This window comes from Dermochelys coriacea, chromosome 15 (assembly GCF_009764565.3).
Source record: "Dermochelys coriacea isolate rDerCor1 chromosome 15, rDerCor1.pri.v4, whole genome shotgun sequence".
Classification (NCBI taxonomy): Eukaryota; Metazoa; Chordata; order Testudines; family Dermochelyidae; genus Dermochelys; species Dermochelys coriacea.
This window is the reverse complement of record NC_050082.1, coordinates 9,660,435-9,679,302: the sequence shown is the minus strand read 5'-3', so window position 1 is coordinate 9,679,302 and position 18,868 is coordinate 9,660,435. Positions and strand designations below refer to the sequence as shown.

At 39.8% G+C, this 18,868-nt stretch overlaps 1 protein-coding gene across 2 annotated transcripts in view; it reads right to left on the bottom strand.

Annotated features, from left to right (window-relative positions):
- Positions 1-18,868, bottom strand: part of CCDC60 (coiled-coil domain containing 60) — a 120,531-nt gene that overhangs the window by 38,496 nt on the left and 63,167 nt on the right. The window contains exon 4 of one of the 2 annotated variants that reach the window (XM_038373513.2): positions 1,418-1,597. The exons of the other annotated variant lie outside the window; for it this stretch is intronic. Within the exon in view, the coding sequence (XP_038229441.1) occupies positions 1,418-1,597 (180 nt within the window). The remainder of the gene's footprint in view (positions 1-1,417; positions 1,598-18,868) is intronic. 2 annotated transcript variants of the gene reach the window in all.

The following is an 18,868-nucleotide window of genomic DNA, read 5'->3' as shown; positions in this document are numbered from 1 at the left end:
GTCTCCAACGTCCTAAGCCCCCACTGAGATTTGCTGCTGCTTCCAGCTAGCTCCCTTCTATTCACCCTTCCTGCGTGACCTGTCTCCACTTGGAGACTGCGGTCTCCAACATCTTTTGAGATTTTGTAATTCTTAGGCCCAAAGAGAAGCAGGAATATATTCACAGTATTTGACAACACAAAACTTCAGAGTAGCCTATCTAGTTAGATAATATTGAAGTCCAGACCAAACAGAACCTACATAGAGAGAGAGGGAGTGGGTGGAAAAGAGAGCATGGCAGAAAAGTAAAAATCAAATTGTTTGGATGCAGGCTTAAAATTCAACACTTCATCTGTTCAACTCCTGCATAGCTAAAAATGATTATTAAAAATAAATAGAGTATTACTGAATAAACAAATCAGATTCTGAGAGGACGAATAGTCCAGTGGTTACCAAATCTCAGTGGAGGAAGCATAATTATTACTAACGACAATCTCTGCTAACAGCAGCAATGTAATGGGAAGTTTGGGATTGCATGAAACTAAGCAGAGTGGGGAGTGGGAGAAGGAGAGGAAGAGAGGACCAAATGAACACAAATAGACCACTGTGTTTTGTGTGCCATCCCAACGTGTTCTTAATGCTTTAGGGCCAGAGTGTTATAGATATTTAGCCCCCAAAGATGCAGATAGGAGCCTAGTGGGATTTTCACAAGTGCCTGGGTACCTCATTCCTATGGATTTCAATCTAGGTACTACTGAAAGTTCCACTAAGCACTTACGTGCATCTTTAGAGGTCTAAATACATGTACAAATCTGGCCCTTAGTCCCATGTTCCTCTTTTGTGGAATGGCAGGAACAACTCTTAGGCGGGACAATTCAGAGAGCTAAGCACTGTAGACCTCCTGTGTGCCAACGTCTTCTCCTCACACAGCCAGTTCTCCTCAGCTGGCTCTGAAGATTTCCTTCCATCCACCAGCCCTCCTCCCGTCCAGGCCTCCTCCTCTTTTTGTGCTGTTTCTCAAGCATTTTTGCTCCACATTCACGAATCAAGTTTCCACTCTATTAACTGAATTTTAAAGCACGTCAAGTTTCTGTTTCATATGAGAGGGACTATTCCACCTCAGGTATCTATGTTAAAGCTCCCAGTTCTGTATTTTGGTGTTGAAGTTAGCATGTAGGTGGCTGATTACTCACTTTAGGCACATCAGTGCCAATCAGAGGGTTCAAATGCAGAATTTGTTGCCCTAATATAAGTGTCTAAGTTGAAAATTTGGGGTCTGTATATGAGTCAAGAAAGGCCTTATATGAGGAGGGATTAATCTTCCAACAGTGAATCAAATGTCCAGCTATTGACGACAGTGTCAATGAGTTTAATTCTGAAACTGCCTCTTTCAAAACCTTTGATTCTCAAGTCACCAAAATACCAAAAACCCACTTACTCAGTTAGCTCTTCATCCGAGTCTTCCTCATCTGATGAGTCTCTGGGTGGCTGCCATTCAGTTCGCCATTTTTCCTTTTGTTTTTGCTGTGCTGATTTCAGTGCATTCTTCCTCTCCAATGTTTCTTTCTGAAGAGTGTGGAAATACCCCCTACCCTGCTTCACTGAACTGATCAAATGCCTGCCAATAAATGATGGGATAGCAGAATTTAAAAGAAAATCAAAACCCATAAACTGTATAGAAGCAGCCAGGCAAACCCAGTGATGTTTTTAGGTCTTCTCTCTGAAGGGCATTTCTCTTCCTTTAATCATTGTTAGGAGTTACATGTTGGCATTGAGGAGGGTCTAGACACCTGTGTATTTGACTGGTCAAATGGGAAGGTTCAAAAATGGTCCCATAAATTAGAAATAAATACACTAGAGAGGTGCATAGATACTCTCGTATCTCAGTAGTAGCAAATTTTGTGAGAACTGTTAAATTTTTTTTTACCAAACTCTGATATGGCACAAAATGTCAGTTGAAATGAATGATTTTTTTTAATGCAGTGAAAGTTCAAATATGGCCTTTTCCAAATCACTAAAATCTTGCATCTCAGTGGTAACCCGAGGGAACCAGGCAACATTTTTTCAGCAGATCACGAATGAAAGCATCGCCAAACGTGCGTGTGTAAGGTGGGGAAGGAGGCCAAAGAGGAAAATCAAGCTGGTCTTACTGTATGTCAGCAGTACAAGAAGATGTGAAACCTAGAAAGTAGGACTGTCAAGTGATTAAATAAATTAATCATGATTAATCGCACTGTTAAACCATAATAGAATACCATTTATTTAAATATTTGTGGATGTTTTCTACATTTTCAAATATATTGATTTCAATTATAACACAGAATGCAAAATTTACAGTGCTCACTTTACATTTATTTTTGATTACAAATATTTACACTGTAAAAAACAGAAGAAATAGCATTTTTCAATTCACCTATTACAAGTACTGTAGTGCAATCTCTTTATCATGAAAATTGAATTTACAAATGTAGAATTACATACAACCCCCCCCCGCATTCAAAAATAAAACAATGTAAAACTTTAGAGTTTAGAAGCCCATTCAGTCCTATTTCTTGTTCAGTCAATCGCTCAGACAAACAAGTTTGTTTACATTTGCAGAAGATAATGCAGCCCATTTCTTGTTCACTGTAATGGGGCACAGACTCGCCCAGCGGCGCCTCCTGCTGGTTGTCCGGGAATTAGCTCTTTTTACCAGCTCCGGAGCGCCCTCTGCCAGTGTCTTGCCATCGCTGGCCCCCGTGTCCCTCCGGGACCCCCGTGCCCTTTTACCTGGGGTGCTGCCCCTCCAGGTAATACCCCACAGATCTGGGTCTCCCCTCCCCAGGGAACCCCCACCCTCTATCCCCACCTTGCCTCAGCCTATGGGCTACTGCCAGTCACAATCTAGCCCCCTTTCACTGGGGCCGATTGCAGTCTGTATAAGCCAGTCATCATAGGCAAGGGGGGTTTGGACCTGCTGCCTCCGCCTACCCTGGGACTGCCCTGTTGCAACCCAGTACCCTGTCTTAGGCAGTCTGCCAGGCCTGCAGCCCGGGGCTTTTCCAGTCTGGAGCCTCTCAGCTCCTCTGACTTTCCCCAGCTCTGCTTCACCTCAGGTACCCTGGTACGCTCCCCAGCAGCCAGGCCCGTCTCTCTCAATAGCTAGAAGAGACTCTCGCTCTGGCTTCTGGCCCCAGCCCTCTTATAAGAGCCACCTGGGCCCTCATTAAACCAGCCATGGCCTGATTGGGGCATGGCTCCCAGCTGAGGCTGCTTCCCCCAATCAGCCCTGCTTTTCCTTCCCTGCCACAGCCCTCTCCCTGGGCTGTTTTAAGCCTTTTAAGGCAGGAGTGGGTGACCACCCTGCTACATTCACAATGTCATCTGACAGTGAGAACAGGTGTTTTCATGGCATTTTTGTAGCCAGTGTTGCAAGATATTTATGTGCCAAATGCATAAAGATTCATATGTCCCTTCATACTTCAACCACCATTCCAGAGGACATGCATCCATGCTGATGATGGGTTCTGATTGATAACAATTCAAAGCAGTGCAGATCAACGCAAGTTCATTTTCATCATCTGAGTCAGATGCCACCAGCAGAAGGTTGATTTTCTTTTTTGGTGATTTGGGTTCTGTAGTTTCTGCAGTGGAGTATTGTTCTTTTAAGACTTCAGAAAGCAAGCTCCACACCTCATCCCACTCAGATTTTGGAAGGCACTTCAGATTCTTAAGTCTTCGGTTGAATGCTGAAGCTATCTTTAGAAATTTCACATTGGTACCTTCTTAATGTTTTGTCAAATCTGCAGCGAAAGTGTTCTTAAAATAAACAACATGTGCTGAGTCATCATCCGAGACTACTATAACATGAAATATATGGCAGAATGCAGGTAAAATAGAGCCGGAGACGTACAATTCTCCCCCTTGGAGTTCAGTCACAAATTTAATTAAACACATTATTTTTTAACGAGTGTCATCAGCATGGAAGCACATTGCCTGGAATGGTGGCTGAAGCATGAAGGGGCATACGAATATTTAGCATATCTGGCATGTAAATACCTTGCAACGCCGGCTACAAAAGTCCCATGCAAATGCCTATTCTCACTTTCTGGTGACATTTTAAATAAGAAGTGGGCAGCATTATCTTCTGTAAATGTAAACAAACTTGTTTGTCTTAAGGATTGGCTGAACAAGAAGCAGGACTGAGTGGACTTGTAGGCTCTAAAGTTTTGCATTGTTTTGGTTTTGAGTGCAGTTATGTAACAAAAAACCCTACATTTGTAAGTTGAACTTTCACAATGAAAAGGTTGCACTACAGTATTTGTATGAGGTGAATTGAAAAATACTGTTTCTTTTGTTTATCATGTTTACAGTGCAAATATTTGTAATAAAAATAATATAAAGTGAGCAGTGTACATTTTGTATTCTGTGTTGTAATTGAAATCAATATATTTGGAAATGTAGAAAAACATCCACAAATTTTTAATAAATTTCAATTGGTATTCTATAGTTTAACAGTGATATTAAAAATGTGATGAATCGCCATTCATTTTTTTAATTGCAATTCATTTTTTTGTTTAATCGCGTGAGTTAACTGCAATTAGTCGACAGCCCTACTAGGAAGTAAAGATATTTCAGAGAGACTGCAGAAATTGTAGAAAGAAAGATCATAATAATTAGCTTGACAGACCTATTGCAACAACTTACCTGGAAACAGCTACTCAAAACTCACAAAGTAAACTTTAGAGACTGTACCTAATTTTATACTTTCAGGTGAGAAATGTGAGAATATAAACCACAACCTGGAAATAGCAAATATCCTTTTGTTGTTGTTGTCAAGCCCCAGAGCTAGCCAGGATACAATGTAGAATATACCCACACTGTAGGAAAAGGTAAAGGCCATGAATCACCTGGTACAACATAGACTGAGACTTCTTCAAACATCAGCACCCAGAGGCTCTAGTAATATAAACAACAGAGAGTTGAAGAATTCTCTCTCCTTCATTTCATAGGAACATAGGAATTGTCTTACTGGATCAGATACATGGTCAATCTAGTCCCGTATATGGACTCTGACAGTGGCCAGTCCTATGTGCTTCACTGCAAGGAACCCTGCAGTACACAGTTATGGGATAACCTGCACATTGGGGAAGTCTTCTCCCCAATAGAGATTGGTTTAAGCTCTGAAAGATGAGGTTTTATATCCTTTCCAAAACTTTTTTTTTATTATTTACTATTATTATTTTGTATATTCTTGTTATCCATACACATGTCCAATCTCTGAATCTTGCTCAGTTTTTGACCTCAAAGATACCCTGTGGCAATGAGTTCCACAGCCTACTTATATGTTTTTTTCAGCTCCCACCAACAGCATAATCCATTTTCCTCAAGTACACAGGTAACTTGAACTGGAGAGGGCAGCTGGTTAGGAAGTCTTCTTCTTTGATGTCCCAGCTTCCACTGAACTTTCTGAGCCTGATTTTCCACTAAGTGTGATTTTCTTTGAAGTCAATAGAATTACACTGGCATAAAGGAGTGGGCAATCAGATACTTTAGGTGCATACAGTGGCGATCTGGTTTAAGAAATAATAGAGGAACTAATAACTCTCAAAATAGGGATCTGTTCTAAAACAGGAGCTTCCCTGCAAAAGTGGATGTATTGGTCAGCATACTTTGAATGCAGGTGAGATGCTTCAGTTTGATGCTGATGATTGGCTTAGCTATAGTTCAAGGACATAAGTGTCAACAGAAGATTGCATATTCCATATACTCTAATTATACAGAGTAATCAAAATGTACTGAGTATCAGCAAAATTAAATATTTTCTTCTGCACCATGATGATGAAGAAATATCACTACGTATAAAGAATGGAAAGATTCTTCAGTGCCATTAGCAAAAAGAAAAGGAGTACTTGTGGCACCTTAGAGACTAACACATTTATTTGAGCATAAGCTTTCGTGAGTTACAGCTCACTTCATCGGATGCATTTGGTGGAAAAACAGTCCCATTAGGTCATTCCTGGTATCTCAAAGTCTGTACAACATTAGTTAAATATGTTGAGCTCATCCTGGCTTTGTTCTCTCCTCAGGTTAAATAACCTCTTGGTTAACTATAGTTTATAGTATCTTTTTGGCCACTATGCCACTTTTTACCTTAGCTTGATTGTTACAAGCTGACAGGTATTGCCCTGAAGCCACCTGTTAGCTGCTAAATTCCACTTGCTGCCATTGAGCTTCATTGTCAGTTACAGGAAAGCTGTCAATGAAGTCTGTCAGTGACTTGGAGACAACAGGGAAGGGCATTACAGTAAGGAGAAAAAAGAAGAATCCATAACGCACTCCCTGTAGGACGATAGCAGGGACCAAAAAGAGAAAGCGCAGCATGGCAGTGAAACGGATATGGCATAGCATAATAGGTTACTCTGCAGCCTTTAGAACGTAGCAGCTGATCCAAGTCAGACATGATGGTTCATACCCTGGCACAGAACATATCCATCTAAATGAATGTGTTTCTGAGTTTTGGACTAAGTGTTGTCAGGCTGTACCTAAACTTTTAACACAGATCTATGCTGAAGCAGGGCCTGGTTCATTTTACTGAGAAGGAACCAAACCCTTTTTTTTTTTATTAGAGATGCCTTAAAGTACCCAAAGGTTATAGAGGTAGCAAACAGCAAGTATTTAGTTCACTAGTTCTCAAGGTGAATAGCTCCCTCCCTCCCTGCCTGTCTGCCTGCGTTTATGACAAATTACTTGTGGAGGGTAACCATTTGCTATTTTTTGAGCCCAGCAATTGCAAACGCCAGTCACTCCACCTCTCTTGTTCTGACAGAAGGTAACCTCTCTGCTAGACCTTTCTGTACTGGCTCAGGAACAAAGTAAAAGCGCTGCTTTCAGAAAGCCATGGCCTTATTGAGAGATGCCGTGTGCTTTTAAGTTCACAAGGATTCTGGAATAAAGTCAGGCTAGCTAATTGTTCTTCAAGGTTTTCACATAGGAGATCTCTCTTGACACATTTCATTTCTTTTTTAACAACATAGCAAACTCTTGCTTCATTCTCATGTGATTTTTCCTGTCATTATTACTGATTATCAAGATAAAAAAGATGTTTTTCCTTCCTTCATACTGTAGCTTCCACTTATAGAAGCATTGATTATGATGCCATAAACACTAAAGAGTAAGATTGTAAAATGAATCAAAGCTAATGAGTGAAAAAAAAGAAAATGATAAAACAGAAAATGTCTTTTACACACAAACTGCTTCAATAATCAGCAATATTGGGGAAAGAAATATAGTAGTAGCATGGTTAAGTACAATTTTGTAAGATTTAACTGACTTAAAGGGCTTTTTAAATTTAGTATGCTAAAATCAGTCATCGGCTTGGCAAGCCTACAGGAACATGTAGCTACAACCAACAGTGAACAAACACTTAGAATCATAGAATCATAGAATATCAGGGTTGGAAGGGACCTCAGGAGGTCATCTAGTCCAACCCCCTGTTCAAAGCAGGACCAATCCCCAACTAAATCATCCCAGTCAGGGCTTTGTCAAGTCTGACCTTAAAAAGATTCCACCACCTCCCTAGGTAACACATTCCAGTGGTTCACCACCCTCCTAGTGAAAAAGTTTTTCCTAATATCCAATCTAAACCTCCCCCACTGCAACTTGAGACCATTACTCCTCATTTTGTCATCTGCTACCACTGAGAGCAGTCTAGATCCATCCTCTTTGGAACCCCCTTTCAGGTAATTGAACGCAGCTATCAAATCCCCCCTCATTCTTCTCTCTCGCAGACTAAACAATCCCAGTTCCCTCAGCCTCTCCTCATAAGTCATGTGTTCCAGTCCCCTAATCATTTTTGTTGCCCTCCGCTGGACGTTTCCCAATTTTTCCACATCCTTCTTGTAGTGTGGGACCCAAAACTGGACACAGTACTCCAGATGAGGCCTCACCAATGTCAAATAGAGGGGAACAATCACGTCCCTCGATCTGCTGGCAGTGCCCCTACTTATACATCCCAAAATGCCATTGGCCTTCTTGGCAACAAGGGCACACTGTTGATTCATATCCAGCTTCTTGTCCACCTTAACCCCTAGGTCCTTTATTGCAGAACTGCTGCCCAGCCATTTGGTCCCTAGTCTGTAGCAGTGCATGGGATTCTTCCGTCCTCAGTGCAGGACTCTGCACTTGTCCTTGTTGAACCTCATCAGATTTCTTTTGGCCCAATCCTCTAATTTGTCTAGGGCCCTCTGTATCCTTCCCTATCCTCCAGCGTATCTACCTCTGCTCCCAGTTTAGTGTCATCTTCAAACTTGCTGAGGGTGCAATCCACACCATCCTCCGGATCATTAATGAAGATATTGAACAAAACCAGCCCAAGGACCGACCCTTGGGCCCTCCACTTGATACCGGCTGCCAACTAGACATAGAGCCATTGATCACTACCTGTTGAGCCCGACAATCTAGCCAACTTTCTATCCACCTTATAGTCCATTCATCCAGCCCATACTTCTTTAACTTACTGGCACAAATACTGTGGGAGACTGTGTCAAAAGCTTTGCTAAAGTCAAGGAACAAGAAGTCCACTGCTTTCCCCTCATCCACAGAGCCAGTTATCTCGTCATAGAAGGTAATTAGATTAGTCAGGCATGACTTGCCCTTGGTGAATAGTCTGACTGTTCCTGATCACTTTCCTCTCCAAGTGCTTCAGAATTGTATGTGACTTTCAAAATGGAGTTCTCTACAAACAACTATTCCACTTAATTAATTTTATCCAATTTCCAAATAGTAACAAAGAAATAAATCAGGTTAGTGAAAAAACACAGCAAAGGTATGTATAAGCTATAATATGCCAGATTTAAACAACAAATTCACAATTCCAGAGAAGGTCAAGAAAGACCTTAGAAGTCTATGGACATTTGGTGTGGAGAAAAAATGAAATACATCCTAACATGGAGTATACAGGTAATTGACATATATTCATATCATGCAAATTTATAATATATTTCAGCAATGGCACAGCAAATATCTCTGCATTTAAATGCTAGCATCAGAATGCTCTGTTTATACAATAACTTAAAAAATTTAGCCTGGCTGCCAAATTGATAAGTAGGTGAGAATCATTCATTAAAATGCAATTGCAATTGAGATGAAATTTGGAATACATTTATTATAGTAATTGAGCTTCAGTCAACTGTAGTCACAACACAGATTTTCAACTGTCTTTCAGACAAAAGGATGTGTATTATTTTTGGTAAATGAATACCTTTGTCAGCATAAAAATTAAAAGAGTTTCTCGAGTACTAATGATTTGCAAAAGTATTCTTCACTTTTCTTGAAAGGCATAAATTATTATAGATAAAGGTCAACCACATGCACAAAAGAATGACCTAGTAGCATACAGTGTATACAGCAAATTGATTGTGAGCGTATTTTCAGTGCTTACTACTACTCCATGCTTATTAAATTACTCTTTAAATCCTTTATGGTCTCTGGGTCATCAGTTAATTGTAACGCAGCACCATAAAAGCATTGCTGAGTCAAGCTTCTGCCTCCAGGATTAAAGATTCCTGATGCATTTCTTTGCACAGGAATGGCTCAGAGAAAACTGAATGAATCCATTAATTTGTTTCTCTTGATCATAAATCCGGCGTTAGGATGACATTAAGAAGCTAACACAATGATGTTAAAAACTTCAGCAACATCGAACCAAACCACATATTTACATTTTATTTAAATACACTGGGCCAATTTAAGTAACTTCAGTGGTGTTACGCCAGGGATGTATTTGACCCTGTATATAACATTTTACCAAATTCACTTCCATCCTCACATCTACAGTATGTAAACAGGAACCATTATAAGTAATCTACACAAGGAACAAGGGACACCAACTGTGCGTAAGTGGTGAGACCCTCACTCAGCTGGTGTAAATGGGTGTAGCTCTCTTGACTACCACTGAACTAGGCCTATTTACACCAGCTGAGGCTCTGCCGTCCTAGGTCTAATGTTACCTCAGAGTCCTGATGATTACAGATTACGAGCCCAGAGAAATGCATGTATTTGTTTGTATGCGTGTTATTTTGCCTACCAACAAATCTAGCCAGGTATATATAAGTTATTTATTTGGTCATGGGAGTTGTTAGCCTTCATGCCACAGGATGGCTCATTTACACAGACTTTCTTGGTTTAGTGGTATATAGGCTCCTATGTGATTAGAGCTAATGGTAGAGTACATCCCTGTCCCTAGGCACTATAAAGAAAGAATTTAGCCCCATGCAGCAGCTTATAGTCAATTTATAAACAAATAAAATATAGGTGGCATTGATTTGAAAGCTGTTCACAGCACAGGCTTTCTAAATGCAGTTTCATATATTTCACTAAAGCACCTCAATCTTTATCTGCAGCAAATCCCTACTAATCCAGTGAAGGGCCCTCCTTGGGCGTTCTGCCAATTCCCAAATTGTGTAGGAGGTATTGTGATGTAAATGTTTCCTAGGGATTGTCAAACTCATTGCACTAAAGGTAAACTGAATACAAACCCAGGTCTTCTGAGGTGAAAAGCAAGTGCCATAACTTGTGTTGCCTCTTAGCTTCCTTTTGACCAGGATTCTTTGTAACAGAAAAATTCATGGAACAATACCACATTCTTTTTTTTAACAGAAAACTCAGAATATGATAGCTTTAGAACTACAGTACATGAAAACTAAACAATATATAGTACAACATTCTGAATATGGCAAACTATAAATCCAGGGATCAAAGACAAAATTGATTGAACACTTAAATCACCTGCAGCCATACAATGCTGGGCTGTGATCCCATGAGATCTCTCAAACTAAGGAGGGGCAAGGGAGATCAGTATTTGGGGTGGAGAATTTGAAGGAATACCTAAGTGCAGGAAATGGTGATTCAGCAGGTGACTGGCCCTCTTCTTTTTGACTTAGTATACAGTCAGGGCTCTTGCGTGGATTTAGAGGTGCTATGTTGCTGAAGGTGCTAATGAAACTGAAATTCTGACAACCTGTAGCCATGAATGATCTCATGGCCACTTTTGTAGAAGTGATAACCCCTATGTCATCAAATTTCAGTTCAGCTAATTAAATTTTTGTTTCCTCACTGCAGTTGCAATTGGATACAGTGGGTTTTTTTTAAATTTCCTGTCCCAAATTGTTATATTGTGTCACTATGGATATTATACAGATGCCACATTTCACTTGAGAAGTTGCTTCATTTCTATATTTGAAATGATCTCTGGGCAAGTCTACACTACAAAATTAAGTCAACCTCAATTACGTCAAAGTATAGTAATTAAATCACTTGTGTGTGTCCACACTATGCTTCTTGTGTTGGCAGTGCGCATCCTCACCAGGTGTGCTTGCACTGATTTAACTGTCAATGTGGGGAATTATGGGATGGCTTCTGAAAGGCAGCAACAGTCGATGTAAGCAACGCTGTGTCTACACTGACACTCCATCGCTCTAACTATATCAGCCTAGCACTATGCCTCTCGCGGAGGTGGAGCTATTACATCAGTGTAGGGGGCAAGTTTACACTGGTGGGAGCTACATTTTAGCGTAGGTACTTACTGAGTTAGGTCAGCGTAAGCTGCCTTATGTCGACTGAACTCTGTAGTGTAGACCAGAGTTGTGTATGTCCCTTACCTACCTGACATGGTTTGTGAGGATTAAGTAGTTAATGTCTGTACAGCAATTAGAGCCCCTGGGATAAAAGCTGTTACACAAGTACAGTGTATTATTCTTATTTACAGACCACACATTATATATATGCCAGATCCTCATTTATTGTAAATCAGCCTGGCCTTATTGAGATCAATGAAGGTACACTGATTTATACCAGCTGAGGCTCTGTCCCATACCTGTGACTGATACTATAGTAACTGCAGACTATTTAATTATATTCTTAACTGCCTTGCATCTTACATAATTATTTACATCTGTCAAAGCTGGGCCTAATTTTCATTTAACATCGGCTGCTTTATACCCTCTGGCACCGGAAAGGTGCCTTTTAATGTGTATTTTAAAGCCCCTTTCCACTGTCAGTCCTTCATGTGTCATTATATGATGCCTGCATCTGTAATTTTCACTCCATGCATCTGAAGAAGTGGTCTTTTACCCACAAAAGCTTATGCTCAAATAAATCTGTTAGTCTTTAAGGTGCCACTGGACTCCTTATTGTTTTTGTGGATACAGACTAACTCGGCTACCCCCTGATACTTGACTGCCAGAACTGTGTACAGTGGTCTTACAGTAAATAAGAATTAGGCTTCCTGAGAGCAAAGTCCATCTAAAATGCGATCACTGATGTAAGTGAATGGAAAATTCTGATTTGGTAGCATTTTAAACCCATAATGCACAGGTGTGAATGGCTACACAAAAGGGAAAGGCAGTGGAGAATCAGAAACATGGTAATTCGCATGTACTAGCTAGGTAATTACACAGCAAGTACCATGCAATTTAAAGGCCAAACATAAATTACATTTATCTTCTAAAGTACAGTGTAGGGTACCTGATAATTAAATTAACATTTATTAAATGTAGTTAATAAGCCACAGAAACCTGTAAATACACTGTCATTACATATTACAGTATACTCCCATTTATCCAAAAAACCTCCGCATTATCCAGATCCCTTCCTTGTCCCCCAGCATGAGAGACATCTCCTACGCAGCATGTATCTCATGATGGGGGGACAAGGAAGGGACTGGGATAATGAGGAGGTTCAGATAATAAAACAGAAACCTCTGGCCAGGACTGGGAAGAGGACGAGCCCCTGGCCACATCACCCTGCTGCTGAATAGCTCCTGTGGCAGTGCAGGAAGCCCACTGCAGACCCGCTGGGAGTGAATGAGTCGGGCTGTGACAGCAGAACTGCAGAGAGCTCTCTGCACTGTCCTGTCACTGGGCCAGTGACAGCTGATACCTGCAGGTGTAAGGTGAGGGAGGGAGGCTGTGGTCCTAGGGGGGTAGAGCAGAGACCCCTAGCCAAGGACTGCGCGGAGGAGGAGCCCCCATGCACAGGGGAGGCCACCCTGCTGCTGAATGACTTGTGCCCTCTTGAGTATTGCACTTCCGACTATCCAATAAAATCTGTGTCCTGCAAGCTACCTGGATATCAGGAGTATACTGTATTTACCACACTAACTTATTAAGCAATTAAGTGGTACTGTGCCAAATCAACACGTCCTGTGTAGCAAGAAGGACTCGCAATCTGAAACAAGGTCATTATTTCAGATGCAAATTCCCATTTGTACTCTCTTTTTTTTGTTCTCTTGCCCATCCTTCTCTGTGACTATAATATTTTGTGCTCCAAATGCGTTTGTTAAAACAAAACTAAAATCAGGATCTGCATTACAGATGTATTATCCCCTATGTATTATCAAGGAGAGACTCAATAAGAAAATAAACAATTGATACACCCAATGATTTCTCTTATTGTATTAGGAGGTTTCCTGGCAATAACTGGGGCAAGACTATATGGAACCAGTAGAAAAAAAATAAAGATCCTCAACTGACCATACAACACAGCTATCATAAGACATCAGTGGGTGCAGTTACTGATTTATTATTATGCACTTAGAGAGGTTTCATAATGTTTTTCATTAAAGTTCAATTACATTAAAACACAGGAATTTCTACTAATTAAATTAATTCTATTAATTTCTACATTAAAACACAGAATTTTTTACTAATTTCTACCGCTGCATAAAGCAAAATCTCTCTCTCTCTCTCTCTCTCTCTCTCTCTCTCTCTCTCTCAGAAAAAGGCATTGCAATGTTGAGACTCACAGCTATGTGATTTGGTAAACAGATACAAACTCACACAATAGAAATGATTGATCTTTAGTTGGGGCTCTTTTTTTCCCATGCTATGAGGCATGGAGCAATTAAAAGCACAATGCAAAGGAAAGCCCCCAAATCACCATGGCTTGTTTCCCCACCATTCCTGGAAGCATTCAATATTGGGATGCTCTGCTTCCTATCTCATGGTATTTTTGCTTATTTTCCTTGCAGACGTTAATGTTTTTGTGGTAGGGAAGTAGGATACAGGCATGCTGGGGCTGAAAATTCTAGCCTGAGAGAGTTGTGCTACCAGGTTAGGGGATCCCTCCAGAGCAGCATTCAGAGAAGAGTTCAGGGCATAGAGATTCCTAAATCAATGGGGCTGACATGAGTGAATCTGAGAGATTTCAAGGTCAAGGTCAACCTCAAACTGCTCTCCCATCCTCTTTGAGGGAACTATTAATAAAAAATTCTGCTACATAAATCTCAAGTTTTCTGGGCCCTCCAGAAGGGTACAATGTGATTTTATGTTATATATAAAGGGGCAAATTTGCTGCTTGTTTAAGCAGGGGAAATTCCATTAAGGTTGTTGGAGTTGCATCTGCATATGCTACTGTCCAAGATCTTCAAGTAAAACTAGAAGATGAGCCTCATACCCCCCTTACCTCTCTACATAAAGGCAGGTATACATGGAACAGTAGCATTCTACTACCTAAAAACAGCAAATCTATTGTAAGTGCTAAAAGCTGCTCATATATGTGAGGAAACATATGTCACTTAGTGTCATGTTGAATGGAATTACACTGTGATGTGTTTAAATAGACAGTAAAATCGAATGAGCAACAAACATATAAAATTCTTTACACATACACACGCATTCTGCCATGGGGGGTGGGGGAGTAAATTGAGAAGTGAACAACCTGGAAAGGCAGAAACATTGATGGGAACTCAAAATAGCAGTTTTTCCAGTGACTGATAATAGAGATGATTCACACATCCATATACTTAAATAGATGTCTTTGCCCATGACTGCTGTCTAATTAATGTGAGCTATCATTCATGTAAAAGGACATTTTTCCTTCTGGAAAAAAAATTCTGAAAACTGCCAGCAATGACAGTGCTAGAAGCATGCCAATTAGAGTGATTTCTGCCAAGCAGCAAGAGGCCACAGAACACTGGTTTCCAAGCAACTGACATTATGAAGTATTAACTACAGCGAAAACTAATACAGACAGATAAACATTCCACCTTTGCAGTTAGCACTGCCTGATAGAGTGAAGTTAAGAAGTGAGGAAAGGAAAGAAGAGAGACTCTCCCCCCACCTCTATTAAATCTTGTAGTAAGCATTTGCACTAATGAATGCCAACATATCAATATCCCTGAATATTGAAGTCCTTGCTGTCTATACACATTACAGTTGGTTTGGGATAGACTCACAGAGTACAAACTCAAGAAAGGTCATAACAAAAAAACCCTCTAAAAACCCAACCAAACAAATTCCAGTTGATCTTCTAGTAGTTGCCCATATCACCATTTCAATCACAAAAATAACCAGTTTTCTATTAAAAAAATAGCCAACAACTGCTCTTTGTCCACAAGGACTAAAAGAAATAGGAAGTGCTGCTGTTAGCATAGCTGTCAGTTCAGACATGAAATATGCATTAGTAGTGGCAGAGCTTTTTAAGTGCAGATTGACTTCTACAGTTCTCCCTTCAGGAATCTTTAAAGATTTTAAAGGAGAAATATCAAGCTTCTAATTTAAAGCATAAAAAACAGACAGTGGAATACTGTTAAAGATTAAACTGCCAACAATTTGACACTTAGTTTTATTCAACTAATACAGCATGGTGCAACAGATTCACAGGGGACCATTTTCTTCAAAACTAGGAAACACAATAAATCTGCATTTTTCAAATAGAGAGTTTGAATAGTTCATAAAGTGGTACAGATTCTTCCCTTTTCAGCTTGTATCTTAAAGCTGTCAATTTCTAGCTGTTGTTGATATGGGATGACATTTTGTCAGCTTTACACTGGTTCATCTGCTTGGAATCCTCTATATATCACCCTCAATTCTCCCTTGTCTTTATTTTACTGACACCACTTATTTTACTCTCCCACCTAGTTCTGATACCACATGCCACAAGCCCATGCTAACCTACTCATACACCTGGATATCCCGGAAGACATGTACAACCTGTGATTATGGATATACATACTTACTTGCATTTGGTACTTCAAAGGTATACAGAGGCACAGATTTTTCACCATGTCTGAGCAGTGTCTTTTTTCATATTTAGGGAAACATCTCTCCAACTAATGGACCCACTGAGAGTTACCTCTAAAAGGGATCAACAGATGATCACTTCTAACTACAACTGGTCAGAAAATAGGGGAAAATTCATGAAAGTTCTTAAGATTTTTTTCTAGTTTTTCTTTTTAAATTTTGTTTTGATGGACATTTCTGACCAGCTCTACATATAAACAAAGAAGTAGGTGGTGCATGAGCCACCTACAATGAGAAGGGTGGTATAAAGAAACAGGCAAACAGGCATCAGAGGGATGTAAGTGAAACGGAAGTGTAATTTTCACCTTCACCCTCATTCAATTCATTGCTGAAATAACTGGTTTAAATTCTCTTTGGTGAAGGATTTTCTTTAACACTGTCCTGCATATGAAAAATGGTTAATGGATAACCCTATTTGGATACATGAGATTGAAAAAGCTATACAAAATCTAATCCCTGGCAAAGCACCAGGATCAGCTGGCCATCCAACAGACTTTCATAAAAGATGTGACCAGATATTCCCTATTCTACTTAAAGTCACTGATTAAACTTTCCAAAAGGGGCTAATGTTGAGTGAGAGGAGGACCATCTTTATCTTCAAAATTAGAGTAATAAAGACTATGATAATTGTTGAGATTTCCATCCTAAGTATTATGCTTTTGAATATAGAATATAAAGTAAATCACCAAAAGTCTAGTAACCTGCCTTAAAAATACAATTTTCTCAATTGTTTAGATATCAATTGTATTTTGTGAAAGGCAGACGTGCTACTGATAGCACAAGAAAAATTCTTCACCTAAATTACCAAACCCAGTTACCAAGTACTGCTTCACAAGCCTTTTCCCTAACTACAGATAAAGAATTTGATAGAGCAGAATGGTCATTTCTTATGACAGTATTAGGAAAATTTGATTTTAATTCAATTTTCCTTAATTGGGTTGAAGACTTTTACAATATTGTCTCTTGCATCTGTACTGACGAACGGAATTCTTTTCTCGGTCTTTCAGTTGGAAAGAGGAATTGGGCAGGGTTGTCCACTCTTTCCTCTCCCCTTTTATTAATCTTTTGAATGCCTAGCGATACATAAGAAATTGTGTGCCAATGAAGGTACACAAATAAACAAAGATGAGCACAATATTAGTTTGTATGCAGGTGATAACGGTTTTGTCACCATCAATCCTTCCAAAATTTCCTCCAAATCCCTCTTCCTCAGTCCCTTCAAAATTTACATTAATAGATTCATTTGGAGAATGTTTTTTTTTCCACAAAGATCAGATACCTCACATTTCCATCATCTCCCATATCAAGCCTACAAATGTATTACATACTTCATCATTAACATATGCATAAATCTTTTCCAATGTCATCCATACAATCTTTGCTTATGATAAAATATTCCATTACATTCAAAACCGGCAGCTTCTTTCCTCTATCCTTAGTGGCCAGAACTGAAAATATCAAAATGAATTTATGCACTGTTGTTGTAGCCATTTCAGTTTCAGGATATTAGAGGGACAAGGTGGGTGAGGTAATATCTTTTATTGGACCAACTTCTGTTGGTGAGAGACACAAGCATTTGAGCTACACAGAGCTCTTCTTCAGATTTGTGTCTGGGATTACTTATGTGTCTGCTAATGATGAAGATCTCAGATTTGTTATTTGAAAGGCTGAATGGGTTAATCACACAGCATCTATGGAAAGGGAAACAACCCAGTTTGTCACAAAAAACTCGTAAAAGCCTTATCAGCTGGAGACAGACCTATACCACTATCATTTGGCCTGGTAGTGCAATTCATTTAAAATGCACTAACACTGGGTATGTTCCTATCTCATTTTATATTGAAAAGCACCCAGCAGCTCCAATTGGTATGCTCCATTATCTAACAAAGTCATCAGTGCAATATCTCTGCCCAGACTGCCAAGGAGATATGAACTCTTTATATTCTCAGAGTTGTCTCACAATCTTCTTAGTAATCTTAACCAAAAACTGGCTGATTGGACACTGGACTTGTTGACCACATTGTCAGCTTGAAGGGATATTTTTTCGGCAGGAGCTTCCTTGAGAGAACCACTTTAAAGGAGGAACTGACCATCTTCACCAACCACAGACACAGGGTCCACAGGTCTTCACCACATGAATAAGGCATAGGCCCCAATTACCGGTTCTGTTCTGCTGCAAAGCAGTCCCAACAGCTCTAGTAACTCAGTGAGCTTCATGGGTCTAAACCCAACCAGAGAAGACAAACCATTTGTACCCTCCAAAAATGAGTCTACTTTCATGAAAGCTGACCGTTCAGTGCAAATCCACTCCATTCTCTCCACAAATTAACATGACATTTCCTCCCAACAGGAAAGACTTGTGTGAGGCACTGAGCAAAGACAGCTAGCACTAACAAGGCAGGCCACTGATCAGAACACCACCACTGATAGTGGAGGTAAACAAATATTTTTTTTGCATCCTTAACAGCTATTGTATGTGTTCTCAAAATAGCTTTATGATACAATCTATCAGATTCTGTTCCCAGCTTCTATCACTGCTAATCGTGCTGCCCTCCCACCCTTTCTGTTGTCCGAAGAAAATATTTTCAGTGGTGCTCATTTAAATAAAGTCACTCATTTCTAAGTATTTTGTGTAAATGTGTGACAGTGTTTCTAGTGAACTTGCACACTCTTTCTGATTGAGTTGCGCAGCATGGGTGATTTATAGCCACGTCTTTAGAGGGACAGTCTTGGAATACTTTTTTTTTTGTATGTGTTCTTGTATCTTTCGATTATTTATGATTAGTTATAAAGACCTCAACATCTTTGGTTCTCAAATAGTACATTCA